This window comes from Haemaphysalis longicornis, unplaced genomic scaffold (genome assembly GCF_048455015.1).
Source record: "Haemaphysalis longicornis isolate Haplotype H1 unplaced genomic scaffold, Haemaphysalis longicornis Haplotype H1 scaffold_10, whole genome shotgun sequence".
NCBI lineage: Eukaryota > Metazoa > Arthropoda > Arachnida > Ixodida > Ixodidae > Haemaphysalis > Haemaphysalis longicornis.
In genome coordinates, this window is record NW_027526204.1 from 137,023,723 (window position 1) to 137,049,718 (window position 25,996).

Sequence of the window (25,996 nt, forward strand, 5' to 3'; positions counted from 1 at the left end):
AATTTAGTGCACAGCCACATTGGGGGCCACCAAAGAGCAAGAGGAAGGTGGCCTTCCGTTGAGCCTTTGAGCCAAGTCGCATGTTCCCGTGGCCAGTCGTTTACACCACACCTGTCTTGCCCGAATGCGATAAGCTCCGAACAGTCAAAATATAACCTACAAAACGCACCATGTTTGCTTTCTCACAGCCACGACTTTTCGCGGTTCCTACCATTCTGCAAACCAACCGGACCTCATTTTGTTCACTGGACACTAACCGCCACAGTGCGGCTGTTCACATCATTTTGTTGGTAGGGTGAAAAATTTGGTTCACGTAATTTGCTGTCGACTTGGCCAGATTGGAATGCTCCTTTCTTGGTTTATGTCAGATTTTGGTTCATCCCAGACACCGTAATGCTGAGAAAATGTAGCACTAAAAGATGTCTCTCTGCGTTATTTTTCTTGTTTCTTTCTTTTTTGTCGTTATTGTAGAACCCCATTTTTACTGCAAGTAGTTGTTCGAGCGTACAAAACCTCACTTCCTGAGTATCAACACCCCCCCCCCCCCACCCCCCCCCCCCCTTCCCCCAAACATCAGGGAGGAAGTGTTCCTAAAGCATGAAGAGAGCGCGGAAATGGACATTGCGTGCAAAAAAAAAATCTATATTTTAATTAGCGGGAGTTCGTCTACAGCTTTTGCTAAACACAATGTTCTTGGTAACAATTCCTGGATATTCTTTTTTTTTGTCTAAATGCGATAGCCTTTCAGGATTCAAACTTTAAAACCGTCTGGCCACAATTTCACTGATAATGCGCATTCGCATTTCATGTAACGCTAGTGCGTGGGGGAGGAAAGGCGACGGAGGGGAAAAATGATGTTACAGACGATTAGTTTCGCTCCCCTGCGTAGCCCCGTAGCTTCCGATCACCTCCTCCGCCTCCACGACACCCCTCCACTCTCCCTGGGGCCTCACTTTCCCACGCGGCCTCACCTTCCACCCTGGCTCCACGCCAGTGCGCAGCCGGAAGTACTAATTGTGCAATTAGAGCAATTTTGCGGCATACAGATTTCCCGAAAGTACGGAAAGTTTTTTTACACCCTTAAAAATTCCCTAGGTCTTCTAAACCTTAACGTGCGTCGTAAATTATCTCGTCTTGTTTATTTCCACTCACTGTATTACAACGGCTCGCTATTTTCTTCAAAACATATTTTTCCAGCGCATCACATCTCGTTACGTGTTGATCATGCGCACAAGGTGTCACCAGTTTTTGCCCGGACAGAAAAATTTAAATCATTTCCCCTCCTCCTATCAATAAATGACTGGAACCATCTACCCGCCAGGATAGCATCCCTAGCGGATGCTTCTTTCAAGCGGAAAGTGCTGTTTAATTCTTCCTGTAGCGCTTCTTTTTTCCTTAGTAAATTTGGTCAACCGTTTATACTGTTCCATGTTTTTTTTTTCGCCGCCTGTGTACCTTTATCTTGCGATGTTTTTTGTGTTCACACTTGTATCAATTGTTAATCTGTACTTTTTTGCATTTTGTGTTGTAGAAAATCCCCCCCTATGTAATGCCCTGACGGGCCCTTAGGGTACTGAAATAAATAAATAAATAAATAAAAATACCGGTTCTCCCCCCGGAAGAAAATAATTTAAAATAGTAGATGGAACGGAAGTGTAAAGCCGGAAGTGTGGAAATAGAACGGAAGCGTAAAATAGCGTTGAGTTGCTTCAAGAGCTCCCGTAGTTGGTATAGTAATCAGACCCCACAAGACGTTTAAAGTCGTTGTGAATAAGAATTCATATTAAGAACAGACATCGCACGGATTATTTTTTTATAAAAATATAAAAACAACAGAGTCATTTCTGTCGACGTATACGTAAATGCGCGTTTAGGCTAAAGTGCTTGGAGGAGGCTCCGCTCGGCACTGCGCTTTCAGCAACAGTCACGACCAGCTTGTGAGCTGTACGAGCGACCATTTTGATGATGATGTGAAAGCGGATTTATTAATCGGTCATCTCGCCGATGTTAAATTAGAAGACAAAAACAATTAAATCAATAAAGATTCGCTAACAATAAAATTAGGATCGATAAGCGCTCTTGCTGCGCACTGTGAACTGTCTGCCAATAGAATACACGCACATTTTTATTGTTTTACGCGCCATAAGTAATGCAATACCGCTGTTTATCAGCAACACATGCGTGCACTTTTTTCTTCATCACCATATAGATTACACACTACGTCTCTAAACCACTTTCACAGACGCTTACTGGAAGCCGCACGGGGCTCAGCAAAGCTGTTGTGAAGAGAGTTGTGATGGGTGAATTTTCTCTTGAAAACAAATCACAGAATACTTGCTTGCTAAGTTCAGATTCAGCTTTTTCGTATCGAAGCTATACTCCTGAGCTTTTTGGCGCGCTAAGTGCTACGGCAAACTTCTCCTGACGATGTTTAACGTGAGCCGGCATCTTATAAGCACGGGCTTTGCTTTTTGTTCGCCGCCTCAGATAAACAGCCGCCATGGCAGGGAGTCGAACCAGCAGCATCCTGCTCAACAAGAAGACTTAGCCAGTGCAACCGTTGATAAGGAACGCGTGGCCTCGCCTGTCCGGATAACGCTATTACCTGCTAAGTGTATTAAACCGCAGTTATTAAGCCATCTTACCTCGCACCCGTTTGGTCTCAGTCATGCAGGTCCTTCCTTCACGGGGTCCTCTGAGCCGAAGACCTTCGTTATTATTTTAAATCCAGAGCATTTCTTTAACTCACGATGTTATGCGTCCGTAACTCGGCGTCCGCACCACGGCAGCTGCGCCCTCTCCCCCACTCCTCCTCGCCCTCAACACGCTTGCAACAACAGGTGCAGCGCGCGCTCCGGCGTTGCAAGCACCGTAGCAACAGCAGGTGCGGGCGCGTAGTGGCGTGACGGTGGCGTGATAGCGCGCTCTCTCTCTCCGCCTCCTTTTCCTCTACTGCGTTCGTTGGAAATATAATCCACCCATCGATCTTACCGAAAATAAATAATAATAATAACACTTTACGTTACCTAATACTCGTCTCGTTCTCTCCCTCCCCACTCATACCAACAACAACAACCCTACCACCACCATTACAACACCCATCGCCACCGCCACGCGCGTAACGCCGCTAATGCTCTGCATTTACTCGTGCCCCTCCCGCGGGGGCATGTCGGGGTTTTTTTTTTTTTTTTGAAGCAGTGTGCCCTGTTACCGTGAAGCATACTCATAACAGATGCACCGCAAGAGCCAATGCATTTGATGCGTTTGACGGTTTTCCCTGAAGAGTTAGCCAGAGTTCCTCACAGTATAGATCAGTTGTAATTAAAGATGCAATATAATTACGCTTTATAAGCATTTAGAATAGTTGCGGATCCATACATGGCACGGACAGTGTTACCATTGTATTTGTCATGGTAACCCACCTTATTACAAACGAGGGGGGAATATAAACACAGTCTCGAGCATAAAGAGCGTGTCCACCATCACAAGCCCGCGAACAGCAAACGCACCAGCCCTTGGCCTCAGAAGCAGTAGCAAACCAGTAGATGGAATGTCAATTCACTTGTCAGCCCGCGCTAGCCCATTGCGTAAACTTTCGCAGGTGGCAGTTCGTATTCGGTCAAAGAGAGAAAGCTTGAACTAACTCTGTAAAACCAGTTACACGCCTCCACTCATTCTGACTGCCACTAAATACTGTTTACTTGACAACTATGGTGTCAACACTACTGTCATAAAGCAGAAGTTTCACTGAGAACATAAAACACAATAGGTTCTAAGTATTAGAACGCCCGCGGTGGACTGGAACGTCTTACGCTTTTGAAATAGATCCTGTAAAGTGTACATTTTATCAACAACAACAACAACAAAAATAAATGTTGTAGAGAAATACGACGGACAGTACATCATTTAGCCCAGAAAGGAAACGGTTGCTAAGAGCAGGGAATATATGGTAAAAACTAGCACGGTTTATTACACCCGCACTCGCAGCTCGCAGCGCAGTGTTATACTTGACTCGTGTTGTCACTGTGTTCAGTACGGTTTCATCAATTCTGCAAAAATCTATTGGTATCTTGCGTTATCGCCTTCAGTGTAAGTTAGTGGCGGGAGAGAGCGAGAGAGAACAAACTTCAATTGACATAAAAGCATTAGTGGAGGGACTCCTTATTCCAGGACCTCGTTGGATCTTGCTGCCGCCTTCACGCGTGTAAGCTACGCAAATCTACCGTTCTTGTAGCCATGACATGGGTATCTACGCATATCAGGTGCTGCAAAATGCATAGTTTCTTGCTCAGCGATCGTTGGGCGTGCCATTGTGGTAAGGCAAACAATTCTTCCAGTCGCAAGTAAGACGTTCGTTGCAACAATCTGCAATAAAGATTTCACTCGCGAGCTACATGTGCTGCCACGTCTTTTTCGTCCATGCTTAGTATGTGTGGCGCTGTCGAAATCACAAACACGCATTTCGAAGTTTCGCTGCTACCGAAACACTAAACGCAAGCGTCTCTCCTCGCGCTCCGAATGCTTGCCGCACGACAGAGTCATTTCGCACGGACGGTGAAGACCACGGGCAGCAACAACTGTTCCGGTCGGAACCGAGGATGTCACGGCAGCAGTCCTTGCAAAAGCGCGCGCGTGGCGACATCGCGGGGAGTAGAGCGACCCCGGAATCCGTTACACGGGGCCGTCCAGTCCGGCCCGGGCGTCCACTCAGGGCGCGGGCCAGAGCGCCTGTGGGATGGCCGTGCGCAGCCGAATGGCCTCGTATCGGGGCAGGTCGCCGTAGAAGCGGAGTCCGGTGAGCAGCTCCACGTCCCCGACAGTGGCCGAGTGCTGGAGCAGGTACTGAGCCCAGGGCTGACAGTTCTCGGGCCGCGGCAGGTGCGGCAGCAGGAACGCCGCGGCGTCCAGCTGGTCCGCGGGACAGCGCTCCACGGCCACGCCCGACGACAGGCAGCGCGTAATCACGCAGAACACGTGCGTCGGGACCGGAGGGAACCCTTGGTCGGCCGCCATGGCAGCCCTGCGCGCGCACGACGGGAATTAGGACTAAAACGCAGCGTAACAGAGGTGTTGTGCGAAGCAACCCCAGCATGGCGGTCAAATTAAATAATCCCGGGCCGCCTCCACTAACGTGAAACCTGGCCCGGAGGGGCGAAGCGTGTAGTGTGTAAGTGTATTCTTGGCGCCTTGGAGTTTTTGCCAACGGAGATGAAACCGTTGGGGTGTAGAGGTATCCAGCTTTGCTGTAAAATCTTGTCTTTGAAGCAGGAGCTCTCTAGCGTGGGGCGTAAACGAGTGTCCCGGTGCTTTTAGTATACGCGTTACGTTCCAGCGCGAGGCGTAAACGAGTTTCCCGGTCTTTTAGTACCGCGACCACATGGCACAACGATTGCGACGACGAAGACGGACTACAGGAGACGCCAACAGCCCCAGCCACTAAGGGGCTTTACCTCTAATAGAAAGCACAGCACGGGGATCAATTAGAGCCGTGTGGAATTGGCAGGGTGTGAATACCCCCATTCGCTGCCAATGATCACAAACGTTTGTACATTCGTACACGCATGACAAGAAAGCGGATTACACTTCCTCCACCTACATCAAAATCACGAGAAACCTACCCCGAAACGCACCCTCAACTACGCCAGACGCTTACCCTTTGTTGAAGCGCGCACGGTGGAACTTGGTAGGGGCATCATATTCTTCAGTGAGAAAAAACGCATGCCCCGCAAGACGTCCGGACATCCTCTTTAACCTATCATGCACCCTTTTCGATCTGAGAAAGTAAGAGAGTTGGAGGAAAATGGTACTTTCTGTGTTCGCTGTGAAGCTCGATACTCGAGACGTATGTGATTACGTACATGAGCCGCTTAGCTGTCGTAAAAACCCAAGAGGTGAGGAAGTAGCATCGAGCATTGAACGACATCTAGAAAGACACAAGCGACTAGACAATTCCAGTCGAATAAGCTAGAGTATACGCATCGAGTAGAAATTCCTTTCCGAGCGGCTGCCCATGAAATTCACCTGTTTATGAATACAAAGGCCCCACAAGCCTTATGCGCGCTCGTAGAAAGGAACCACAATGCCATGCCCAGTTGCATATTTCACATATGAAAGCATACTTCCCGTACGGCGAGCGGAATACGCTCAGACTGCTCATTGCTCAACTGCCTCTTATTGCTAAGCATCAGCAATCTCACTGGTCGAAACAAACCTTAACGACACAACAATATTCCGTATTAACAATAAGCTTTTCAGGGATCGCAAAACTTTTCCACGTAGAGGCGGAACACAAATGAGAACAGCGTAATTCTTTCACAAATTTCAACGGTTTGCTTCCATGTTAGGTGAAACTATAGTATAAAAGTCGGTCTCAACACTATGTAAAGCGTGGGGTGCGCAGACAGGGCAAAACTATTGTCGGTGCACCCAAAATCTACCACTCTCCGTCGACGCTTGCCCCGGAAAACTAATTCCCCAAGAACCCCCTCCCCTCTATTTTCTCTTACTGGTTGACTCATATCGCTGATGAGCCTTCTCGATCATCCCTTCTCTAACTAGATGCCGGAATAGTTGCAATTCTTCCAGCGACTAACGATGTGCTGGTCTCCGCAATGTCCTCTGTGTTCCGTAATCTTTCTCTTGTCTGCGGCCTGGCCGGGGCCCCCGTCGCGGTGTCTCTCGCACCCGAGACAGCAGGGCGGAAGGCCCCGTTCACACCCTTCTGTCCCCGAGAGCGACCCGTGGAGCTAGTTAGCCGGCCGCGGCGGTCGTAATTTGTCACAGTCGCGGTGGCCGCAGGCGGTGCGTGGTGTGGCTAACCTGAGTCGTTCGGCGGGTGGCCTGCGACCGTTTCCGTCCAGGTCGAAGGCCGGCCCGGTGACCACGTGCAGCGATCCGTGCCGGGCCTCCCACAGATGCACGAGGCGCAGCAGCTCGAGGCGCACGCCCGCCGAGTGGTTGTGGTAGAATGGCAGCGCGTTCGAGTGCACCCACACCGCCGACTGCTCGGCGCGAGACGACGAGAACACTGCGACCGGGAACAAGGACGCTCACGCACCTACACACACACACACCATCTCTCTCTATCCCGTAACATCAACGGCACGTTTATTCGCATCGCCCCATGAACCCCACCAGCGTTCGCACAAAACTGCGATTTTTGGTCATTTTACTTTGCCGATCGAGTTCACGAAATTTGGACAGACTAGTGGTTTGGACGATTTAGTGAAATTTGACTCTGTTTTACAGCGGAGCTGTTTAAGCTTGAGCTTGGTACGGTGGCGTTAGCAAAAACATACCAAGAAAAAAACTGCGCCGCCTGTAAAGGGTGCACCACCGCAGCAAGGGTACTATAACAGTGAGGCCGTCTTCCGTGACTCCTCGAGTGTGAGCACAAGGGACATATGCGTATGCACACCCCTTTGGGCTCCTAAAACGCAAAAAAAGTGGCGCAGCTTTCACTGGTCGTGCAAGGGAGCAACAGCGGAGCTGGGGATCGACCTAGCTTCTTCCCTCTTCGGATCCCCTGTCAGTGTGGGAGACCGAGTGTAACGGCCCTGTAAAATCAGGCTAAAGCTTGCCTCACCCCTCAACATTCGCAAGAACATCGCAAAACCTAACAAAAGTTAGCAAAGCCTAGCGAAACTTAGCAAAACCGGAAGAAGCTATAGGTCGACCCGCAGTTCCGCGGTTTTTGAAGCCTTGCACCACACCAAAAAAAGGCTTCAATAAATAAATAAATAAATAAATAAATAAATAAATAAATAAATAAATAAATAAATAAATAAATAAATAAATAAATAAACGGTCGTTAATAAATTATTATTATTTCTTTAATTAATGTCTTCATCCCGAACGTTTACTTTCGCGGCATAATTTGTGGTTGTTCCCAATTTTTGCTCATTACCCGAGAATGTGCGTATAGACGTGTGCAGTCAGCCCGAAGTGGGCCTTGTATGTGTCCACACCACGGGGACATCGCAGCAAAATGGTGCATAGCTTTCAAAATTATTCTCCCATCTCGATCAGAGCGAATTTTCGTGTGCTTGATATTACCGAAGGCACGTGTCGAATGCAGTGTTACGTAACTACGCTTACTTTTTTCGGCTGAATTCAACTCGAAACTCCCGATTTATCCCATCCGCACACTGTTGAAATGTCCTTGCTGCGCTTACACAAACTGACTGCGACTTTTATTTAGGTGAACCATATTTGCGAGCGACATGCGCAGAATCGATTGAGGGAGGTTGCGCTAATATCTATAGTGTTTTACCGATGTTTCAAGGTGGGAGTCAGCATTGTGTTTTCACTTACCGTGCTCACTTTTTTTTGTGCACTTCAGCGCGTTTGTACAACAGGCACGACCATTCGTATGTTTTCCATTACCAACTGCCTTCGTAATGCTCCTTCAAACAAGCCCAAAAAATACGAGGTCTACTGCACCGTATAAGGTCGTCTGCGGACAATGCTACGAACTAAGGAATTCATCGTACTATAGCGAACATTAAGACAGGGACAAGGATAAAGAGGAGACGAAACACATCTCCTCCTAGTCTCCTCTTTACCCTTGTCCCTGTCTTAATGTTCGCTAGAATGATGAATTCCTTAGTTAGTAACCAACTCGCCCAACTTAGCGGTTTAGCAATGCTACGAGCAAGGTGGCAGATGTCGTGGGTGATTCTGATGCACGTCTTTAGCTTCGCACTCTTGGACGCATTCGTCTCCGACCCGCCGCGGTGGCTCAGTGGCTAAGGCGTTGCGCTGCTGAGCAGAAGGTCGCGGGATCGATTCCCGGCCGCGGCGGCCGCTTTTCTGACGGAGGCGAAAAGCAAAAACGGCCGTGTGTACGAGATTTCAGCGCACGTTAAAGATCCCCAGGAGGTCAAAATTAATCCGGAGCCCTCCACTACGGCGGGCCTCATCGCCTGCGTTGCGTCGGCGCGTTAAACCCTACCATCAATCAATCAAAAGCATTGGTATCCGGTTGAGTCAACGTTTGGCAGGCTATACAGCGCGCAGTTTAACAGACGGAGGGAAGCGGCACCTGGCGGGAAGAGCGGCTCCTTGGCGAGGCCCTTGGCGGCCCAGGCGTCGTAGTCCTTGCAGCTCAGGTCGGCGCCCCGGAGTCGGCCGTCCCGCTCCCAGCACGCGTTGGCCACGGCCCGCTCGTGCTGCGTGGCGCTCCGTTAGCACTCAAAGGAATTACAGGAGGCCCCGCCCTACGGCGGCACGCCCCGACAGCAGCAGGGTGAGCGCGTGTCACTGCATCGCACAACACATTTATAACGCTGCCCCACAGCACACGCTAAAGGTTCTGCGAGATTGACGTCAATAACAGTTCTTACATTTTCCCATGTGTGCGTGGTCACTTCAATCTGATGCGTAAATTCCCGATTTATCTCGTCGAATATTTCGTGAGTTGTCTTAGTTTGGAGAGTGTATCCATGTTGAGCGTTAGACGTGCCCTGAAACTATTAACACAATTGTCTTTAATGACTTGCGGGGATATATAGATCATTGCTCCCAGCCCAGTGGGGAAGATCATGAAACACGGGTGGCATTTTTACCAGCCCATCCTCTCAGGAATAGTTATAAATAACAGTGTTTACTTCGTCTGAAACGTTTGATTGCCTTTATGTTTCGCATTAACATTTGAGAGCAAAAATTCCCACAGAGCCTCTCTCTCATGTATTTCGAAAATAGTTTCGAAGTTAAGAGAAATAGGCTTCGCAAACTACTCAGAAAAAATGCGGTCACTTCGGAAGAAAAGATCTTACGATGCTTCCATTCAGTGCGGGTTTCAACGATTGTAAATATGCCGTCAGACGACGTCCCCACATCGGCGTCAATTTTTGTACACCCTATACACGTATCTGAACCCCTAAATTGCCTTAGAGGGCCCTATAAGGCAATTCTGTGGCTCAGCTGCACCGCAATTCACTCTAGTGACCAATTCATGTGACCAACAAACTGAATTATGCCGGGTTGCGGCCTCGTGCACACCATTTGACTAAAAAATGTGGTCTTCCCTGTGGCACGACGCAGTGCAGAACGTCATGCTTGCATTGCGTGATGCCACAGGGCAGACCGAACGTTGCAGTTAAATCGTATGCTCGACATCGCCAATCGCCGAAATATCGTCTTCGGTTGCATGGATGAGTCAATCAACAGCGTTGTGGTGAAGCTGAACCTCAGGACTGTCTTAGGGCGCGTAATAAAGGCGGTAATAGGATTTCATATGTAAACATCTGCAGCCATTTGTACGCAGAAACATAATTATTCTTCACACCAAAGGCCATATATCCGAGATGTAACGGCATCGTATCGAGTTCATGCTTTTTTCGAACCCCAAGCCTATTTCAATACAGCTCACACGTCTGCATTCACATCGGTTGTCCAACACCTTTTAGTACACCGATCGGCGAAATACCGCAGCATAGCGCGGTTCAGTCATATAGAAATGCAGACGAGATAGTAGTATGTTACTGATGCAAGTGATAGCAGGCGACGACGGAAACGAGCATATTTGGCCCTGCTTTCCTACTCCTTCCACCCAGCTCGCGACATTTAGACCCCACAAAATATATTTAAAAAAAAAAACAGAGTTTTCATTTATTCCTAGACATATTGATCTCGTGAGCTGAAATTAGGTGCCATTGCTCTCCGCGAAAGTGGATGACCAGCGGAGCTGTTTTTGGTATATTGTTTGATCACAGACTCGCGCTCAAACTGCGCCGTCACGGCGCGGAACCTTTCAGCGGAATTGCAAGTAAGCTTCACTGTGCGGCACTTTATGTGAGAAAACCAGCTTACGAAAACCAAGCTTACATCGATCTTTTAACAGCGGAGATGTTGTTGCTGGCCGTAATGCATGCGGCGTCACCAAAAAAAATAGGAGTCATAGTTACTCCCAAAGTTTACCGCGTTTTTGAGCACGCTCATTAAGAGAAGCACCCGTCGTCGTCCAGGCTTGCGCGTGCGCCCACGCAAAAAAAAAAAAAAAAGAAAACAGTTCACGTGCATCCGCACCTCAAGCAGGGAGCACAAGACAGCTCGCGCTACAGACGCCCAGTTCGCGAAGCCGGTTGGCGCCGGTTCTAGCGCGCGCTGACGCGTTCCGCTTTGAGAGAAACGGGAAAGCCAGCGGACAAAATGATCCGGACCCGCCAATCATGCGTGAGGAAGAAGACGATATAGATAGATATGACGATGGCTACTACTACCACAGTGAAAAAGGACTACGGAATACGTTATTAGACAATTTAAAACCTAATGCGATGCGTGGTGGTGTGTCCTTCAGTGCTTACATAGAAAGAAATGCCCCATCTTCGCTATGGTTCACTCCTTGCGCGACTTAGTGCAAGCGTCGCCAATTTTTTTGTTGTCGGCTTTCTTTTCTACACTGCTACGAAGATTTTTTTTTTCGGTGACAATATATGCCATCTTGAGCCAAGTTATAAAAGCTGTGCCCAAGTGAGGAGGAGTAGAGCGGCTTTTCTCTGTTTACGCACGCAAGAGAGAGAGAGAGAGAGAGAAAACGTGGCAATTGTCCTGTAACAGCTTTCTGTGCAGGTCGTTGATAACAAAGTCAACAGTCATGCACTCCAAGGAATCGGATATAGGGAGTATTCGTCTTCAATTACATGAAAGAGTGACGCTTAATCGAAGCCAAGGCATACAGACTTGACGTGTCGAAGTGGATATGTCCTCAAAGTTGTACCAAAATATGTTTTCGACAAATCTGGAAGTCGAGGCTGAGAATGAAAATCCCGCTTTTCGCATCTCCAGCCAAGTGTCGCAAACTATAAGCTGCGTGCTCGTACGGTGCGATATATGTTTTGGCAACATTATTTCTTACTTTCGAACGGGCTGTTAGTTCAGAAAGCATTTACATGTACGTGTTCATGCCTGAGTCAAATTTTCCGAGACTGTTTCTCCGAAACCAGCGTCAGGCTTTTTTAACCAACGTAAGTCGCCATTAGCGCCTCTTTTGTCTTGACTAACAAGCCACTAACAAGCTAAAAAAAATATAAAGACTTTCGGTCTCTTCCGCACTGGCGTCTAACAACGTGCGGGTACGAGCGAGTTGGTACTCCATTATAACTCCGTTAAGCGAAGTAAAGAAAACAGAAGACGAGAGAGACAAGGACCAGCGCTAACGCTGGTCCTTGTCTCCCTTGTCTTGTGTTTTCTTTACCGCGCTTAACGGAGTTATAATGGATAGCGCCGCCCTTCAATTAATCCTGCTGTGGTCAGATAGCCCCGAGCCAGTTTGCTTGCAGGCAGGGAGGAGAGGATTCTTTAATCAGACAAACGAGGCCAGCCCTGCACAATGCTGGGCCTGCTAGTTGAGGTGGTTGGGAATATGTGTGATGAGGGTTAAACGATTAGAGGCGCCGAGCTGATCAAGCGATAAGCACAACCTGGAATACACATCGGGGCAGAACCAACCCTCAGGCACGCGCTGAAATGAGCTCGACGGTACGTTGGCCTGATAAGGCGTGTGATGCCTTTAAAAAATTAAACGACTTCGATAATTCGAAGTCGCTTAATCGGAATTTCTGGTTAATTTTACGGGCGAATCAATGAAATAAATGGCTCAGTAATTCAAAGCTAACCACCACTATATCGATTAATTGAAAGTTATTTCTAATAAAAAGCGCAGAACTAGCGACAATTGTAAAATTTTGAAGCGCCAAAACAGCGCCGTAGTCTGTGCTACGCCGGCGCGCCATTGCAACTGAGGCAGCGCACAGTTGATAAAGCCGAAGGCCAGTAGGCTCGTACCAGCGAACGCATCTATTTGAGGTCTTCAACCTCGCTTGTTGCGCACAAAGCAATGTGAGCAGGATGCTTCAGACTTCGACTTCAACGATGTGTCTCAACTACCAATGCAATCCGTGTCGTATGCGCGACTTGGCGACGATAGTCGAGACTCTGAACGAAATCACGAAGAGAGACCTGTTACGGACTAATCACAGTGCTGCTGTGCTGTTCGATTAATTGGAAGTTTGGTTAATTCAAAGGTTTTTTTTTTCTAATTAATGGGAGTCGAGTGTATAACAAAATGAAGGTTCCCATAACTAGTTGCAGGTTGTGCGTCTCTGCGCTGCTGAGAGAGTATTAAGGTGCAGTGACGAAAGTCAGCTCCACTTGGGACGAGGACACGCGAAAAGCAGGCAAACGAGAAAGACAATCGGGGACGTTTGCGGAGATCTCTAGTGAAGAGCGCGGTTGGCGACATCTCGCGCCACGTTCAGCTCCTAGGGTTGATCTTCATCTCGTAAGGAGCGAGACTGTGATCACAATCACAGCAAAGAATGCTGACACTAATGGCGACGGGTCGTGACGTACGTACAGCCATCGACCAAAGTTTATGAACCACTGGATCGCAAATTTCTGCGAATTCTTTTTCACACTCGCACCACTCTATGCGTGTGAGTGGTTCGGTAGTAAACTCCCAAATTATACCTAAAATGCATGAGACGCACGCCGGAGAGAAATTGCCGAAAATAGCCCCGCTCGTGGTTCGTAAAGTTTTTACTCATGACTGTACGCACACACGTACAAACATACGTCACGAGAAGCGAAAGATTGGCAATTGCCAGCGTAAGTGTGATGTTCCCCCGTCTGTTGTGAACTATACGCGCCTTTTTTTTTTTTTTTTTTTAGCGCTGAAGCTCTTAGTACCGTTGTCGTCAGCCTTCTTTATCCAATGGCAACAACGTTCATCACAGTAATGATTGATCGCGATTATGATCCTGATGACGAGAGCTTGTGCGAATGCCCGGTGATAAAAATCTCCAGACCACACCTTCGTCGATGACGCATTCATCGCACGGCGCGCTTTCAACTCAAAGGTGCCGCCGTAAATCAGGCGCCCGTGAGGTGCCCGACGGCGATTCCTCGAAGCCCGCGTCTCAGACCCCATTAAGAGGCCGCGGCCGGCTGCCTGCCTAAGCACCGGTGGTTCCGCGAAGGCAGAGTTTAGACCTTGTTGCTGGGCGCATGATAGCAGCTGTCCGGATGGCGTGTCGCTGGGTCCTAACCCCGACGTCGCAACGAGGCCTCACGTGCAAACATCGCTGCCCTGATTATTTCCATGAAAAGTGACCTCGACCCTTTTTCAATCAGAAGTGTCCGCATGTGGTGGAGAGGCCAAATTGAAAACGAAAATGATGTGAACGTCTTTAGCGCTCTTCATCAGATTAAATACTAGCCGGTTTTATTGACTCAGTCAATTAATTCAGATATAACGTACATCCAAATATAACGAACACAGAAATGGTTTTGTTTGTACTTTATATGTTTATGAGGCAACAAAATACGGTTCCAACGAACCCGACTGCAACAAAACATTGGTTACGACGGAATATATAAATTTACGGTTTAAAAAATGCGGCGATGTTCACAGCGGACTTTAGTGGCACCGACTTCCGCTGGCAGAATTGGCCCTATTTTGACTAGGAAAGAAGAAAAAAACGTGACTACAGCACTGTCGACGCCATGGCCCAGAATCATGGACGATCCTTGCATATAGGCTAAGAGCGCCTCTGGGATCAGAGACCTTCACTCTTTACCATATGGTATGGGAGTGCCAGAAAGTATCAGACCTCCTCTTCCTCCTTCCTCTCTCTCTCTGCAGCCCATTCCTACCTTCCCGTCCTACTCCCCAACTCTTGAGAGAGGCTTCGGAGCATGTTCGCAAGGGGGTATGGGATCATGGGATCATGTTTTTCTGCTTCATTGAATAAACGTGTCTCACCTCAAGAATTCATTCATGGAAGGCGGCTTAGCCTTATGCCTTAGGGCTGGTAGCAATGCAGCGCCCTTTTCCTGCCAATGCTGGCAGCCTCACGTGTAATTAAGCTCAGGAAGCACTTAGCTGATCGGGCGCGAAGATTTACTGCCGGCTCATGGCATGGCTTCCTGGAATAAGGAACCACTCCCACTTCATCGGCTCAATAAAATGTTTCTCACTCTCACTTTACATGCGCAACGCATTTATACCCAACTTCATAAGCTCCTTGAGGTGGCACGAGGCGTAAGTTTGACTCTGCGTTCGCATTTGTGATAGGTACCAAACATTTTCTTTCAGCGATGCATTCAGGAATGCATTTTGGCTTGTCAGATGACCTATGATCGACAAAAGCGGCGAAACTGCTCAGTGATAATTCGATATTTTTCTGGTAGGAGATAACGAGTGTACACGCCACCGTTGTTCGAAGACAACAAACCGTCGTGGTTTTTACACGTGTATTGAAGTTGAAGCAGCAAATGACCCCATCAAGCGTGCATTTTTTAGGGTGCAGCCCCTTGGCAGCCGTTACCTGGATTTCACGCGGGGGTGGCGTTCGTTTATGGCCGCGTTCCCGAGTGAGCGAACGCCGCAGCGACAGCAGAAAGAAAACGGAGAGGACCGTCTGGCGGGGGTGAGGAAGAGGGCGGCACGTGCGGCAATGTTGTCATCTCTCTCACTGCCTCCCCCTCACACTTGTTTCATGCGTCGCCGGCAAAGAGCGCCCTCCCCCTGACACTTCCCCCAGACGCTGATCCGTTAGCCGCTAATCCCAACCACCTGAGATTTGCGCGGGAGTTTCAAACACAATTTGCAACGACATGCTCGCTGCTCCCCCGTGCGTGGCTAAACCGAACCACGTGGCATTTCCGCGGGAGGTTCAAACACGATTTGCAGCAACACGCTGGCCGGCAACGACGCGCTGCGAGATAACAGCAGAGTAGCGCGCGCCGCCGTGCGTTCTCTGATCCCGCGATCACTTCCTCAAACGCAGCAGATATGCGCCGTGACCGAGAAGACTGCAGCTCGCGCTGGGCACAAATTTCGCATTATGTAGTATAGCAATCGTCAGTGCATTTTTTCGCTGTGCGTATTCAAGGGGAGTAGTGTGTGTACCTTTCCGGCAAGGGTGAAGGCAGTCCACAAAGGCAGCCTGATCGCCGGGTCGAAGGCAGTCACGTAGTCCTGGTTGACTAGCAAGCAGGGTGCCAGTGCGTCGTCGCCCCTGGCGGCCTCACCGCTAAGCCCCATCAACGCTGGCTTTCCCCATGGCGTGTGTCGTGACAGCACGTCCGGTCCAGCTGACGTACGTCCTCCCTGCACCAGCACAGGTCGCCGCGAGCCATTGTCCACCGCCCCATGAGGATGGCGTCCTTTCTGAGCGACGGACATTGCATGCCAAACGTCCCTAAGAAACAGAAGGCCGTGTTCGGCAAAACTCTTGCTTCGGATGCTAACTGCTAACTGATGCAAACTACGGGATGTCAGTCCGGGCGCCACAGGCAAAAGCTGTTTACGAGAAATCTACATACACATTGCTTCCTCTGTTTTTTTTTTTTTTTTTGAGTAGCGTTTCTGGAAGAAAGTTTGCAAACATATGATGATCGGCAAAGGGTTCCCCTGAGCAGTTACGTGAGAAAGCGTTCGTTTCGCGTCTTCTTTTTTTTTTCTTCCGAGTCTGTTTTTTTTCCGAGGTTGTTGGTACCGATGTGACTTCCAGTGTTAGCCCAATCCACAACCCTGGGAACCCTCACAGGGGTGCAACTTACGTTCCTGCACATGCAGCCGTCGTCTTCCTTGTCGTCGGTGTGGTTCCCCGTGAGGCTGCACACCTGCGGCGTTGGCAGCCGTGGCTCATCCGGCAGGGGGGAAGGCTTGCGCAACAGGTAGTGCAACGCGCCCCGGGTGCCGTTGTTGGGCTCCGGCCGAAGGCGCAGGAGCTCTGTGTGAGTGCGCGGGGGCGATGCCTTCGCTGTTTCTACAACACTGCCAGCTGCAGCGACTTGTGACACGCACTACGGGGCTTAAAGGGGTGCTGCAACACTTTTTTCAACGTTTTTTTTTTTGAAATCTTAAATGCTTGCAGAACGTAGTCACCCAACACACCCAGTACTTAGATTAGGGGGTCGCAAAGTACCTCAGCCAGAAATTACTGCGCTATGCCCATCAGATAACTTGGAAACTCGCTCAAAAGATTTTTCTCTCTTTCCCGGTTTTGACGTTCTTCGACCTCTCGACTTACGTCACTAAGGCTATGACGCGGCTGTTGGCCGGATTTTCTTCAGTTGCAGCAATGAACGCTTTTCGATAGAAACTTTAAAAAAAAATAAAGTGACAAAAATAAAGCAGAAACGGAAGGCGTATCTGGTGCGACGAGCAAGTCACGCAGTGCCGCTCCGTGCTGGCGATAACTGTACCTTTCGCAGTGCTTCCAGGCGCGAAGAGTAAAAGCGTTTATCGAAAATGTTGCAGGGTCCCTTTAACGTAACGGGGAAAACGACGTCACAACATTCGAATGAGGTTTAGGTATTTTGAAGTGGCAGTTACTACAATGTCCCTGGAAGTCGTCAATACGCAAATGCCTGCGGTTAGAAAACAGCTGAGCACAAGAATTTGCAGGCAGGCACTGGCAGCAATTTAGCTGCACACAGTGCAAAGAGCCAGCAAATACCGCCAGCATTTGATGGACTGTCATCTTGAAGCGTTATCGGGAACAGCGCACGACGGAGATACGCGAGGCATTCATCATCCACTCAATGGGGGATAGGTGCGTGAGCACACCCTGGATCGAGTTGCTAGAAATGGAGGTAAAATACTTAGAATCACGATCGAGGCATTACACGCGGCTAATTTCATTTCCGCAATCAACTTCCCTTTTGTCTGCTTTGATTTTCCTTATTTCCTTGTTTCGGTCCTAGTATATATTCGTTGTTCATCTAAATAACACTCAGTTGGCAGTTCAGCGCAGTGCTTGTCTTTCTTCATGTCCTATCGTTTTTACCGCTGTTTTATCACGAAAGTGTTTTATGCCGGGGTCCACCAAGATCTGACTAACGTCATATCCGTCACGGAAATGACATCGAAAGAAAAACTTCGATCGACGCGGCTTCGCCAGGATTTTAACCACGAACTCTTCCGCCGCAACGGGAAGTACGAAACGCGCTCCCGACTGCGCTATGAAGAGACGCGTAAAAGGACGACAAACGCGCGTTATATCCTTCCCTTCAGATGGTGCTTCCGTCTAGGAGAGGCGAAACGAAGTAGTGCATCATTACGCTAATGAGCGCCGACAGTTGGCGAGTCGATGCCAAGGCCTACGAGTACGAGGGACGTGCAGCGGAACCTGCGGAGCAGCCTGTAAGGCAACGACCACAGAGTAAGATCGACGTCGACTTGCGAATGTCGCGCTCGCGGAATGGTCCGCTGCTTCTTTCGCTGCAGCAGACCGTGTGTTCACCAAATTATTCACTGACAACCCGTTTGGTTTCGTTCGCACGGACGGTTTGCGAGCGCCTGTGGTTTCAGTTGGCTTAACGCAATGCTCCGGCGCGTGCAATGCAGTGTCTACGTTGATGCGCATAACGGTGCCATACCGACGAAATGTAAATAGCGACGTGCAAGTTCATATCGATGCACAAAAAACATCCAACTGCTCCTGTGAAGCACATTTCACTTTCGTGTTTTACCGGTTTCTGTGGAAAAGGGATCAACCACATTTTTTTCTAAGTAGCATCATGCACCAACTAGCCCGCCTCAGTTCACTTGTTCAGTTCGTCACAAGACCAAATATACCATGTTTATGCTGATCCACTAATATAGGTAATGTACGGATTGACATATATACGGGGAGGAAGGCGTTTGAGGAGGAGAAGAAAGGGAAAATTGAATTGACCCCTACGCCTCCGCACTGTGAACCCAAAACCGGTGCAGCACGGGCTACAAGCAGCCGAAAGTTGACAGTTTGAAAACATAGAGCGAAACTAGCGTACACAATGGGCTGCTGAACACAAGGACGCGGGTTCGATTCCCTGCCGCGGCGGCCGCTTTTCTGACGGAGGCGAAGAGCAAAAACGCCCGTGTGTACGAGATTTCGGCGCACGTTAAAGATCCACAGGTGGTAAAAACAATTCCGGAACCCTCCACTACGGCGCGACTCATCGCCTGCGTTGCGTTGGCGCTTTAAACCGTACAACCAACCAACTAGCGTACACAGCGTGCCTTAATGGATCGTTAAAGGACCAAACATATACGGGTACACGGCAGCGCCATGTCGAGTGTAGTTTCGTCACCTAACCCCCTTCCACTGCTCGGAACACAATCTGCGCCAGCCGACATAGTCACCTATTAAAAAGCTGCGTACCATGGACCATTTTACTCGTGAAACCAACACGTAAGTCTTTTCAGGCAGCTGTTTTGTAGGTTCGAACCGTATATTGCTCCAAATCTACCGTATACAAACTGCTCTGCTTATTCCAATTTATTCTGTTTGCGCGCTAGTTCTGCACCTATCGTTGTTGCGTGCATTCCTCGGAGGCAAGATAAAGCGAGGAGGGCGCATTTGAGTGCACTCGCCGGTCATGAGCTCGTAGAGCTCGATGTTCCTGAAGGGTCTGGCGGTCAGGTTCTGCTTGAAGGCCGGCCCGTGTGCCACGAACAGCGCCTGCATTCCGGGCGCCATGTTGTCGTAGCCGTGCGAGCCCCCGTTGCAGAGCGCCGGAGACTTGTCCGCCTCCCGACTGCGTGCGAGACATAGAGCGCCGGCGTTGGGTGCGCGTGCGAGCGCTGGAGGGAAATCGGCAATGGCGGCGATCTGCTGAGGGACACAGGAACGACGGGAAACGGGAAACAACGCCTCCCAACCTTCCTCCTTCTTTGAAGGCGATCTTTCCTTTCTGTTGACTTTGCCCCTTGTGGCGGTGGAAAAATTTGTTTTTGCCAATCATCATTTGCCACAATCATTTTTGCCACAATCATTTGACTTCGCCCAATTAAATGCTATTAAACGTCGTTTCTAATCCGAATTCATTATTGGGCTTATTGAGAGAACGAGCCGGCGTCTCCAAAGAGGCCGCACCACCGCCAAAAAGGGAGGGAAATCAGTTCCCATTAATTGCCTGCGACGGATCATGTGGCTCCATATCGCATGCGTGCGAAAAAAAAATATTGGCCGCGTATCTGCTCCTTTCGTTGCAAATGTCACCGAAAGACGATAGTCGACTGGCGCCCCTGTCAAGAAAATGCCTCCCTTCTCTTTCCCGCTCCCCTATCATGATTTTCCACTCCCGTCTCGTTCCTCCCAAGATAACACGCTAGAGGCTTGCTAAAGTCTATTTAAATTTACCGAGTTCCGCTGCTCCAAGTCGGGTGCCTCAATGCCAGCGCTACCGTACGGCGGACACGCGCGTGAATCGAGGCACCCTACTACAACGCTGATATAACCACGTTTCCTTGCTACACGAGCGTCCCAAGCGGAACGTGGAACCTATCTAGTGGAACTTTCCGTTGCTGCTGCCGTTAGATTTTTTAAAATGCCGCCATGTAGCGCGGACAACAACAGGCGGCGGTTTTCTGCAGTTGATGTAGTATTTTATTCGCTATCGCAAAACACAAGCATCCGTGAATTTTTAAAATAAAGAAACACTGCAAATGTCACTCATGTATCGATTTTATGTCTTATATTTGCGTATTGTCTTGTTCTTTTTCAACAGTGTTGACAAGAATGAACATTAACACCGGACTTAGACGTTTAGATTTCGCAGTGAGTATATAAGACTATTGCGCACTTTAGGTTTCACTTTGACCGGATGGCTGAATCGAGTCACAGACAGACAGACAGACCAAAATGTCTACGTTTAAGTAGCCCAAGAAAGACTATCGTCTTTAATAAAACAAAGCAAAGGATACCGCGTCTTGGAACCGCATAGCGCGCGCTTCAAAAATAGGAACACAAACCGCTACCGCTGCCTCACCCAAGGCGTTGTGCGCGGTGCTTCCCCGCACCGCCTGCCGGCACTGCGGCTGCTTCTGCTTCTCTCGATGCCGAATGCGCAGGAGCACGGAATTAAACCCTTACATTTTCGCATTTACTGCACCATAAGAAGCGTTCGGGTGTCTTCGTGTTCTTTTATTTTCAAGCACGATTAAATCTTTCCAAAAAGGTAACCGATCAAGAGGATAAAGTCTTAAGACTCGTGGTGATTTTGTGCGAACAAACACGAATGTAAAACGGGCTAGCCCAAGTGATGAGACGCAACCAGAGCATGACAAAACGCATGTTGCGTAGTTGATAAACAGCGTGGAGACCACAGAATCGGAACAATAACTGATAGAAAGGCCAAGAAGCAGAGAGAGGTGGCGTTAAAGGCACAGGAGACGAGGATATAACCGGAAGGAGTGGCTTAACAGAAGCTGCAGATCGTAGAAAAATGTCTTCGTACAGATGGGACATGATGTTGGCTATGACGATGGAGGCGGTGTGTGCGGTTGCAGCGAGGGTAAGGCAGTTCGCTAACTGTTTTCCGTCTGCCAAAGTACAACCCACCAAAAGAAGCCCAGTGTAGCTCTGACTGAGCTCTAATAACAATTTTAAGCAGTATACGCGCTACAAAGTAGACCAAGTACATGCGCTTGCCGACCTTCACCACTTGCTGTGGTCCTGCCTCGCCTTGAGACCGACGAGACTGCGGCACCTTGCGGCGACGGGCCTCCGCGTAGACGACGCCTCCGCATACGCCGCATGGATACATGGGCGCCATCATCGTTCACTCCTTGACTTCATCCGCGAAGCGAACATTTTCATTTTCATCTAATCACCATCACCTCATAATCCCATATATATGCCCTGTGGCAAAATAAACGTTCATAAAAAAAAGTATATGCGCGGAGTGAGTGTGAGAGATAGGCAGCCTCACTTGAGCACCAGGTACCCGGAGTCCATGTCGAGCACGACGGGCTCGATGCGCCGGTGGTCGGAGTAGTGGTACCGCTTGGGCAGCCGCTCCTTGGCGTACGCCAGCAGGTGGCTGTGGTGGCAGCGCAGCGACTCGACCAGCTGCGCCACGTCGCCCGACTGCTTGGGCCGGATCCGGGCGGTGGGCCCCACCAGCGAATACACCGTCGACGGGTCCAAGAAGCGCTCCAGGGCGATCACCTGGTCGCAGCTGGTGCTCGCCATACCTGCATTGTGCGGAGGAGCATGGCACGTCACTGACTGCGTGGGCATGCACCTTCCGGTGTACCAGCACACAGGGGCCGCTTTCTCGCACTGTAACAAGACAATAGACAACAGAGAACCGCGTGCCTTGTTGAGTGCTATTCAGAAAGTTGTCGCTAGATGAATTGTTGCACGTGGGAAGGGTTGCGATAATTAGTGTGGGCTGGTGGAACACCCTTAGGCTTAAAGAAAAGGTATACAACAAATGTGCACTCCCGGTGGTGAGAGTACCGAGTTATAGGACTAGAAGTAGGGCAAGACCATTATCACTATGAAGGGGCGAACAAAGACATTTTCAGGGGGGGGGGGGGTAGTAGTGAAGTCGGCCAGTGCAAGATAGGAGTGGTTGGATGTCTATGTGAGACTCCTTGATCCTGCAGTGGACATAAAACAGGCCTTTGTTGATGACGACGACGTCATCATCATCATCACCACCAGCCTCTCTAAGCCCACTGCAGGGCAAATGCCTCTCCCATTAATCTCCAATTATCCCCGGGTCCTGTGCTAACTGCGACCAATTTATCCCCGCAAACATCCTGATCTCATATGCCCATCTAACTTTCTGCCGCCCCCTGCAACGTTTGCCTTCTCTAAGGATCCACTCTGTTACCCTCAGTGACCAACGGTCATCTTGCCTTCGCATTACATGCCCTGTCCACGTCCATTTCTTCTTCTTAATTTCTACTAATATGTCCTTAACTCGCGTTTGTTCCCTGACCCACTCCGCTCTCTTCTTGTCCCTTAATGTTACACCTATCATCTTCCGCTCCATTGCCCGCTGAGTCGTTCTCAATTTAAGTTGAACCCTCTTAGTGAGCCTCCAAGTTTCTGCCCCGTAGGTGACTACCGGTAAGATGCAGCTGTCATACGCTTTCTTCTTCAGGGACAATGGTCGGCTGCCATCTCATACCAAGGCAAAATATCTGCAAAATGTTTTTCGCTTTCCAGCGTGCGCAGCACTTTGGCGGCCGCTACTGTGGTTTGACATCGGCGTCGTAACCGAGCGAGCGAAGAAAGAAAGAAAACGGGGGAGGAAAGTGTAGCGAAAGTGTGCGGGCGAGGGCAGAATGCTGAGCCCGCACAAGACGCTCCTCGGCGGCGACAGTGTGAGGCATGGTGAAAATGTGAGGGGGAGGGCAGTATGCTGAGCACGCACAAGACACTCCTCGGCGGCGACAGTGTGAGGCTTGGCGAAAGTGGGCGGGGGAGGCAGTGAGACATGCTGGGCGGGGCGACGCGTCGCGAGATGACGCCATAGCAGCGCGTACCGTCGTGCTCTCGACCATGCAGTTTCTCGCTAGAGTGGAATCTGGCGCTAGTATCAACATGATTCTGCGAAAGCGCTCCATGTCTCAATGAGTGCCGCCGTACCGTGTAGTTCGGCCGGAAGTTCGGCGCGGCATGGTCGGCAACGACTTTGTGGCTACGAAAATAGTGTTCTTGTTAAAAATAAATTGTTGCCAAAAGTGATGCCATTAATAAATTTTACTTTCTATGAAATACTGTGTTTAGAATGCTTAGGTTTCGGTATAAATTTTGGGGTTAGAAAGACAAAGAAGCAGGCGTCTCGCTTTGGTTCACGCCGCCAGATACAGAGGGCCGTCCCGGATATATTTATAAATTATGACATACTCCAAACTAGATGCTGTTTCCTTTGTTTTCTTTTGTAATACTTAGCTGGAAATAAATTATTTAGGTTGTCTTAAACTGTGTTCTTGCTTCCTCTTAATACTGTGTCATCATCGTCTGCTACGTGCTTTGTCAGGCGAAGCAGATGCAACAACTAGAGATGCAAAAGTGAGGTAGTGGTATTGTATTTATTTGTTTTATCCAAGCAGATATAAATAAACATAGAGGCGAAGCCTAGCTATTTCCGCAAGTAAGTCTTCAAGCACGCACGCAAAGCATTATGAAATTGCACGAATGCTTTAAATGGCAAATAAATCCCGGCTTGTCGAGTCACCATGTATGTTGCCTCATTGCGCCTGTCTGAGGCAGTGCATACTTCAAGGGGTAACCACATGCAGCGACGGCGACGAGCGACGCGAAAATCGTAACTCAATGGGTGTAGCAAACAGATAGTGTGGGCGACAGCGACAATCAAAAAAATTAAAGCCGTTACACACAATGTGAAAGGGGTCGGAAGTTCAAAGCAGTGATTCGCCATAGTGCACGGTGGCGCCGTTATCCGCTCACTGCTACCACCCATCATGCTCTTCGCAGCCATGTCTCACTCCTATCTTGATGAATATGCAATTCAAATTCCCCGCCTTCACAGTGCTCGCGCGCCAACTACCTGAAACTGCGGGAGTTCTGTTCTTTTTGTGCTTGCTTTAATTTCGTGTGCTGGAGCTGTTTTGCGTCATTTCGAACGCGCCATTTTTTTTTCTTGTGCGGCTGGAGCCTTTTCCCGTCATTTCGAACGCGCCATTTTTTTTCTTGCGTGGCTGGAGCCTTTCTGCGGCATTTCGAACGCGCCATTTTTTTTCTTGCGTGGATGGAGCCTTTCTGCGTCATTTCGAACGCGCCATTTTTTTTTTTTTCTTGCGCGGCCGGTTTTTTCGCATACTATCGTAAAAACCAACCCAACGAGCGTTCCTAACTAAATGAACGCAGGGGCTGCCGGTTATATACACAGACTTTGCCTGAAATGTACTTGCAGTTTTCTTTGCGCTAAACAACGGGGACGTGTATGACAAGCGCCAGCGGTTCACGAGGTTCGAACGGTTATGACTATTTAAACCGCGTGGTTTTCGAAGCCTTCGCGTGACTCCCTGATGACGGTACACCAGGCTCTACTTGGGTCCGTCATCTCGATGCGCCGCCTGATTCCAGCAGTAGCTTGACATCGACCGTTAGCGAGCTACGACGACAAGGCGAGCCCATAAAGGGCTCCGCACTTAAAAACTTATACAGAGGCCGCCGGGCCCGTAGTCATAGCTCGCTTTCTTCCGGCCAGAAAGCAGACCATAAGCGAGCGGCAGCGACGGCGACGGAGGACATTGGCGGCAGTGTATTGATTTTTTTCGCTTGTCGCTGTCATTCACTTTACGTTTGTTGTGCCTATTGAGTTACGTTTTTCGCGTTGCTTGTCGTCGTCGCTGCATGTGGTTACAATGCCTCGCTACCGCAAGAACATGCGTTAAGTGCTAATTTCGCTGTTATTTAGACATATCCGTGCTAACTCTTGAATGCCAGAAAGTGAAATGCCGGAAACGAAAAGCGTGCCGAAAACAGAATTAACAAGCACATCAGAGTCGACAAATATAATCCGCAGCCCTTTGCAATAACAATTTGGTGCCGGTCCTATTCTCCTGCTACCCACAATTCCCATGGCGGCGTGTGATTGCAAAGACAGTTTCCACTCTAGGTAATATCGAGAAACTCTATGGCGCTCGGCGATGATGTGCGTTCGCTTCCTGAGAAGCAGTTCGCGCCGGCGGCTACCATCGCTGCCGCCGAGAGAACCCACGAGTGAGTTCCGCCTGACCGCACTGCAGCACTTAGGAGTGAGTGCTGAACCGCGACCGAGGCAACCGGTGGATGTTCTTCGCGCTTTCCTTGTTGCGTGGCTCACCGAACCACGTGACGTTTCCGCGGGAGGTTCAAACACGATCTGTAGCAACGTGCTCTGCGGCGGCGACGCGCTGCGAGATAACGGCAGAGTAGCGCGCGCCGCCGTGCGTTCGCTGATCACGCGATCACTTCCCGAGACGCAGCAGCTACGCGCCGTGACCGAGAAGACTGCAGTTCGAACTGGGAGCCCTATTCTCGACTGCACATATTCACAGTAAACTGTGAATTTGCCGGAAGTCTTTTCTGAATGGCTTTCAGTTTTGGTCACGTGCTTCCGGTTGACAAAGCGGTTGTGTGTGCTTTCGTCATTTTGACGTTTCATGACGTTTACTGGCACCAGTTCTAAAGTTTGCCTTATTTCTCTTAACTGAGAGCGCGTAATTCTTGGCCGGCAATGAAAAACTAGACTA

General features: G+C 49.4%; 1 protein-coding gene across 2 annotated transcripts in view; it reads right to left on the minus strand.

Annotated features, from left to right (window-relative positions):
* Nucleotides 1-1,739: 1,739 nt before the first annotated feature.
* LOC144159416 (venom phosphodiesterase 2-like) overlaps nt 1,740-25,996 on the minus strand; it is a 39,549-nt gene continuing 15,292 nt past the window's right edge. The window contains exons 10-16 of one of the 2 annotated variants that reach the window (XM_077690889.1): nt 21,709-21,973; nt 19,370-19,533; nt 16,567-16,739; nt 15,914-16,114; nt 9,044-9,170; nt 6,820-7,027; nt 1,740-5,020 (exon numbers count right to left, since the gene is read on the minus strand). In XM_077690889.1, the coding sequence (XP_077547015.1) occupies nt 4,708-5,020; nt 6,820-7,027; nt 9,044-9,170; nt 15,914-16,114; nt 16,567-16,739; nt 19,370-19,533; nt 21,709-21,973 (1,451 nt within the window). In that variant the 3' untranslated portion in view covers nt 1,740-4,707. The remainder of the gene's footprint in view (nt 5,021-6,819; nt 7,028-9,043; nt 9,171-15,913; nt 16,115-16,566; nt 16,740-19,369; nt 19,534-21,708; nt 21,974-25,996) is intronic. The other variant, XM_077690890.1, reaches the window with a different exon arrangement.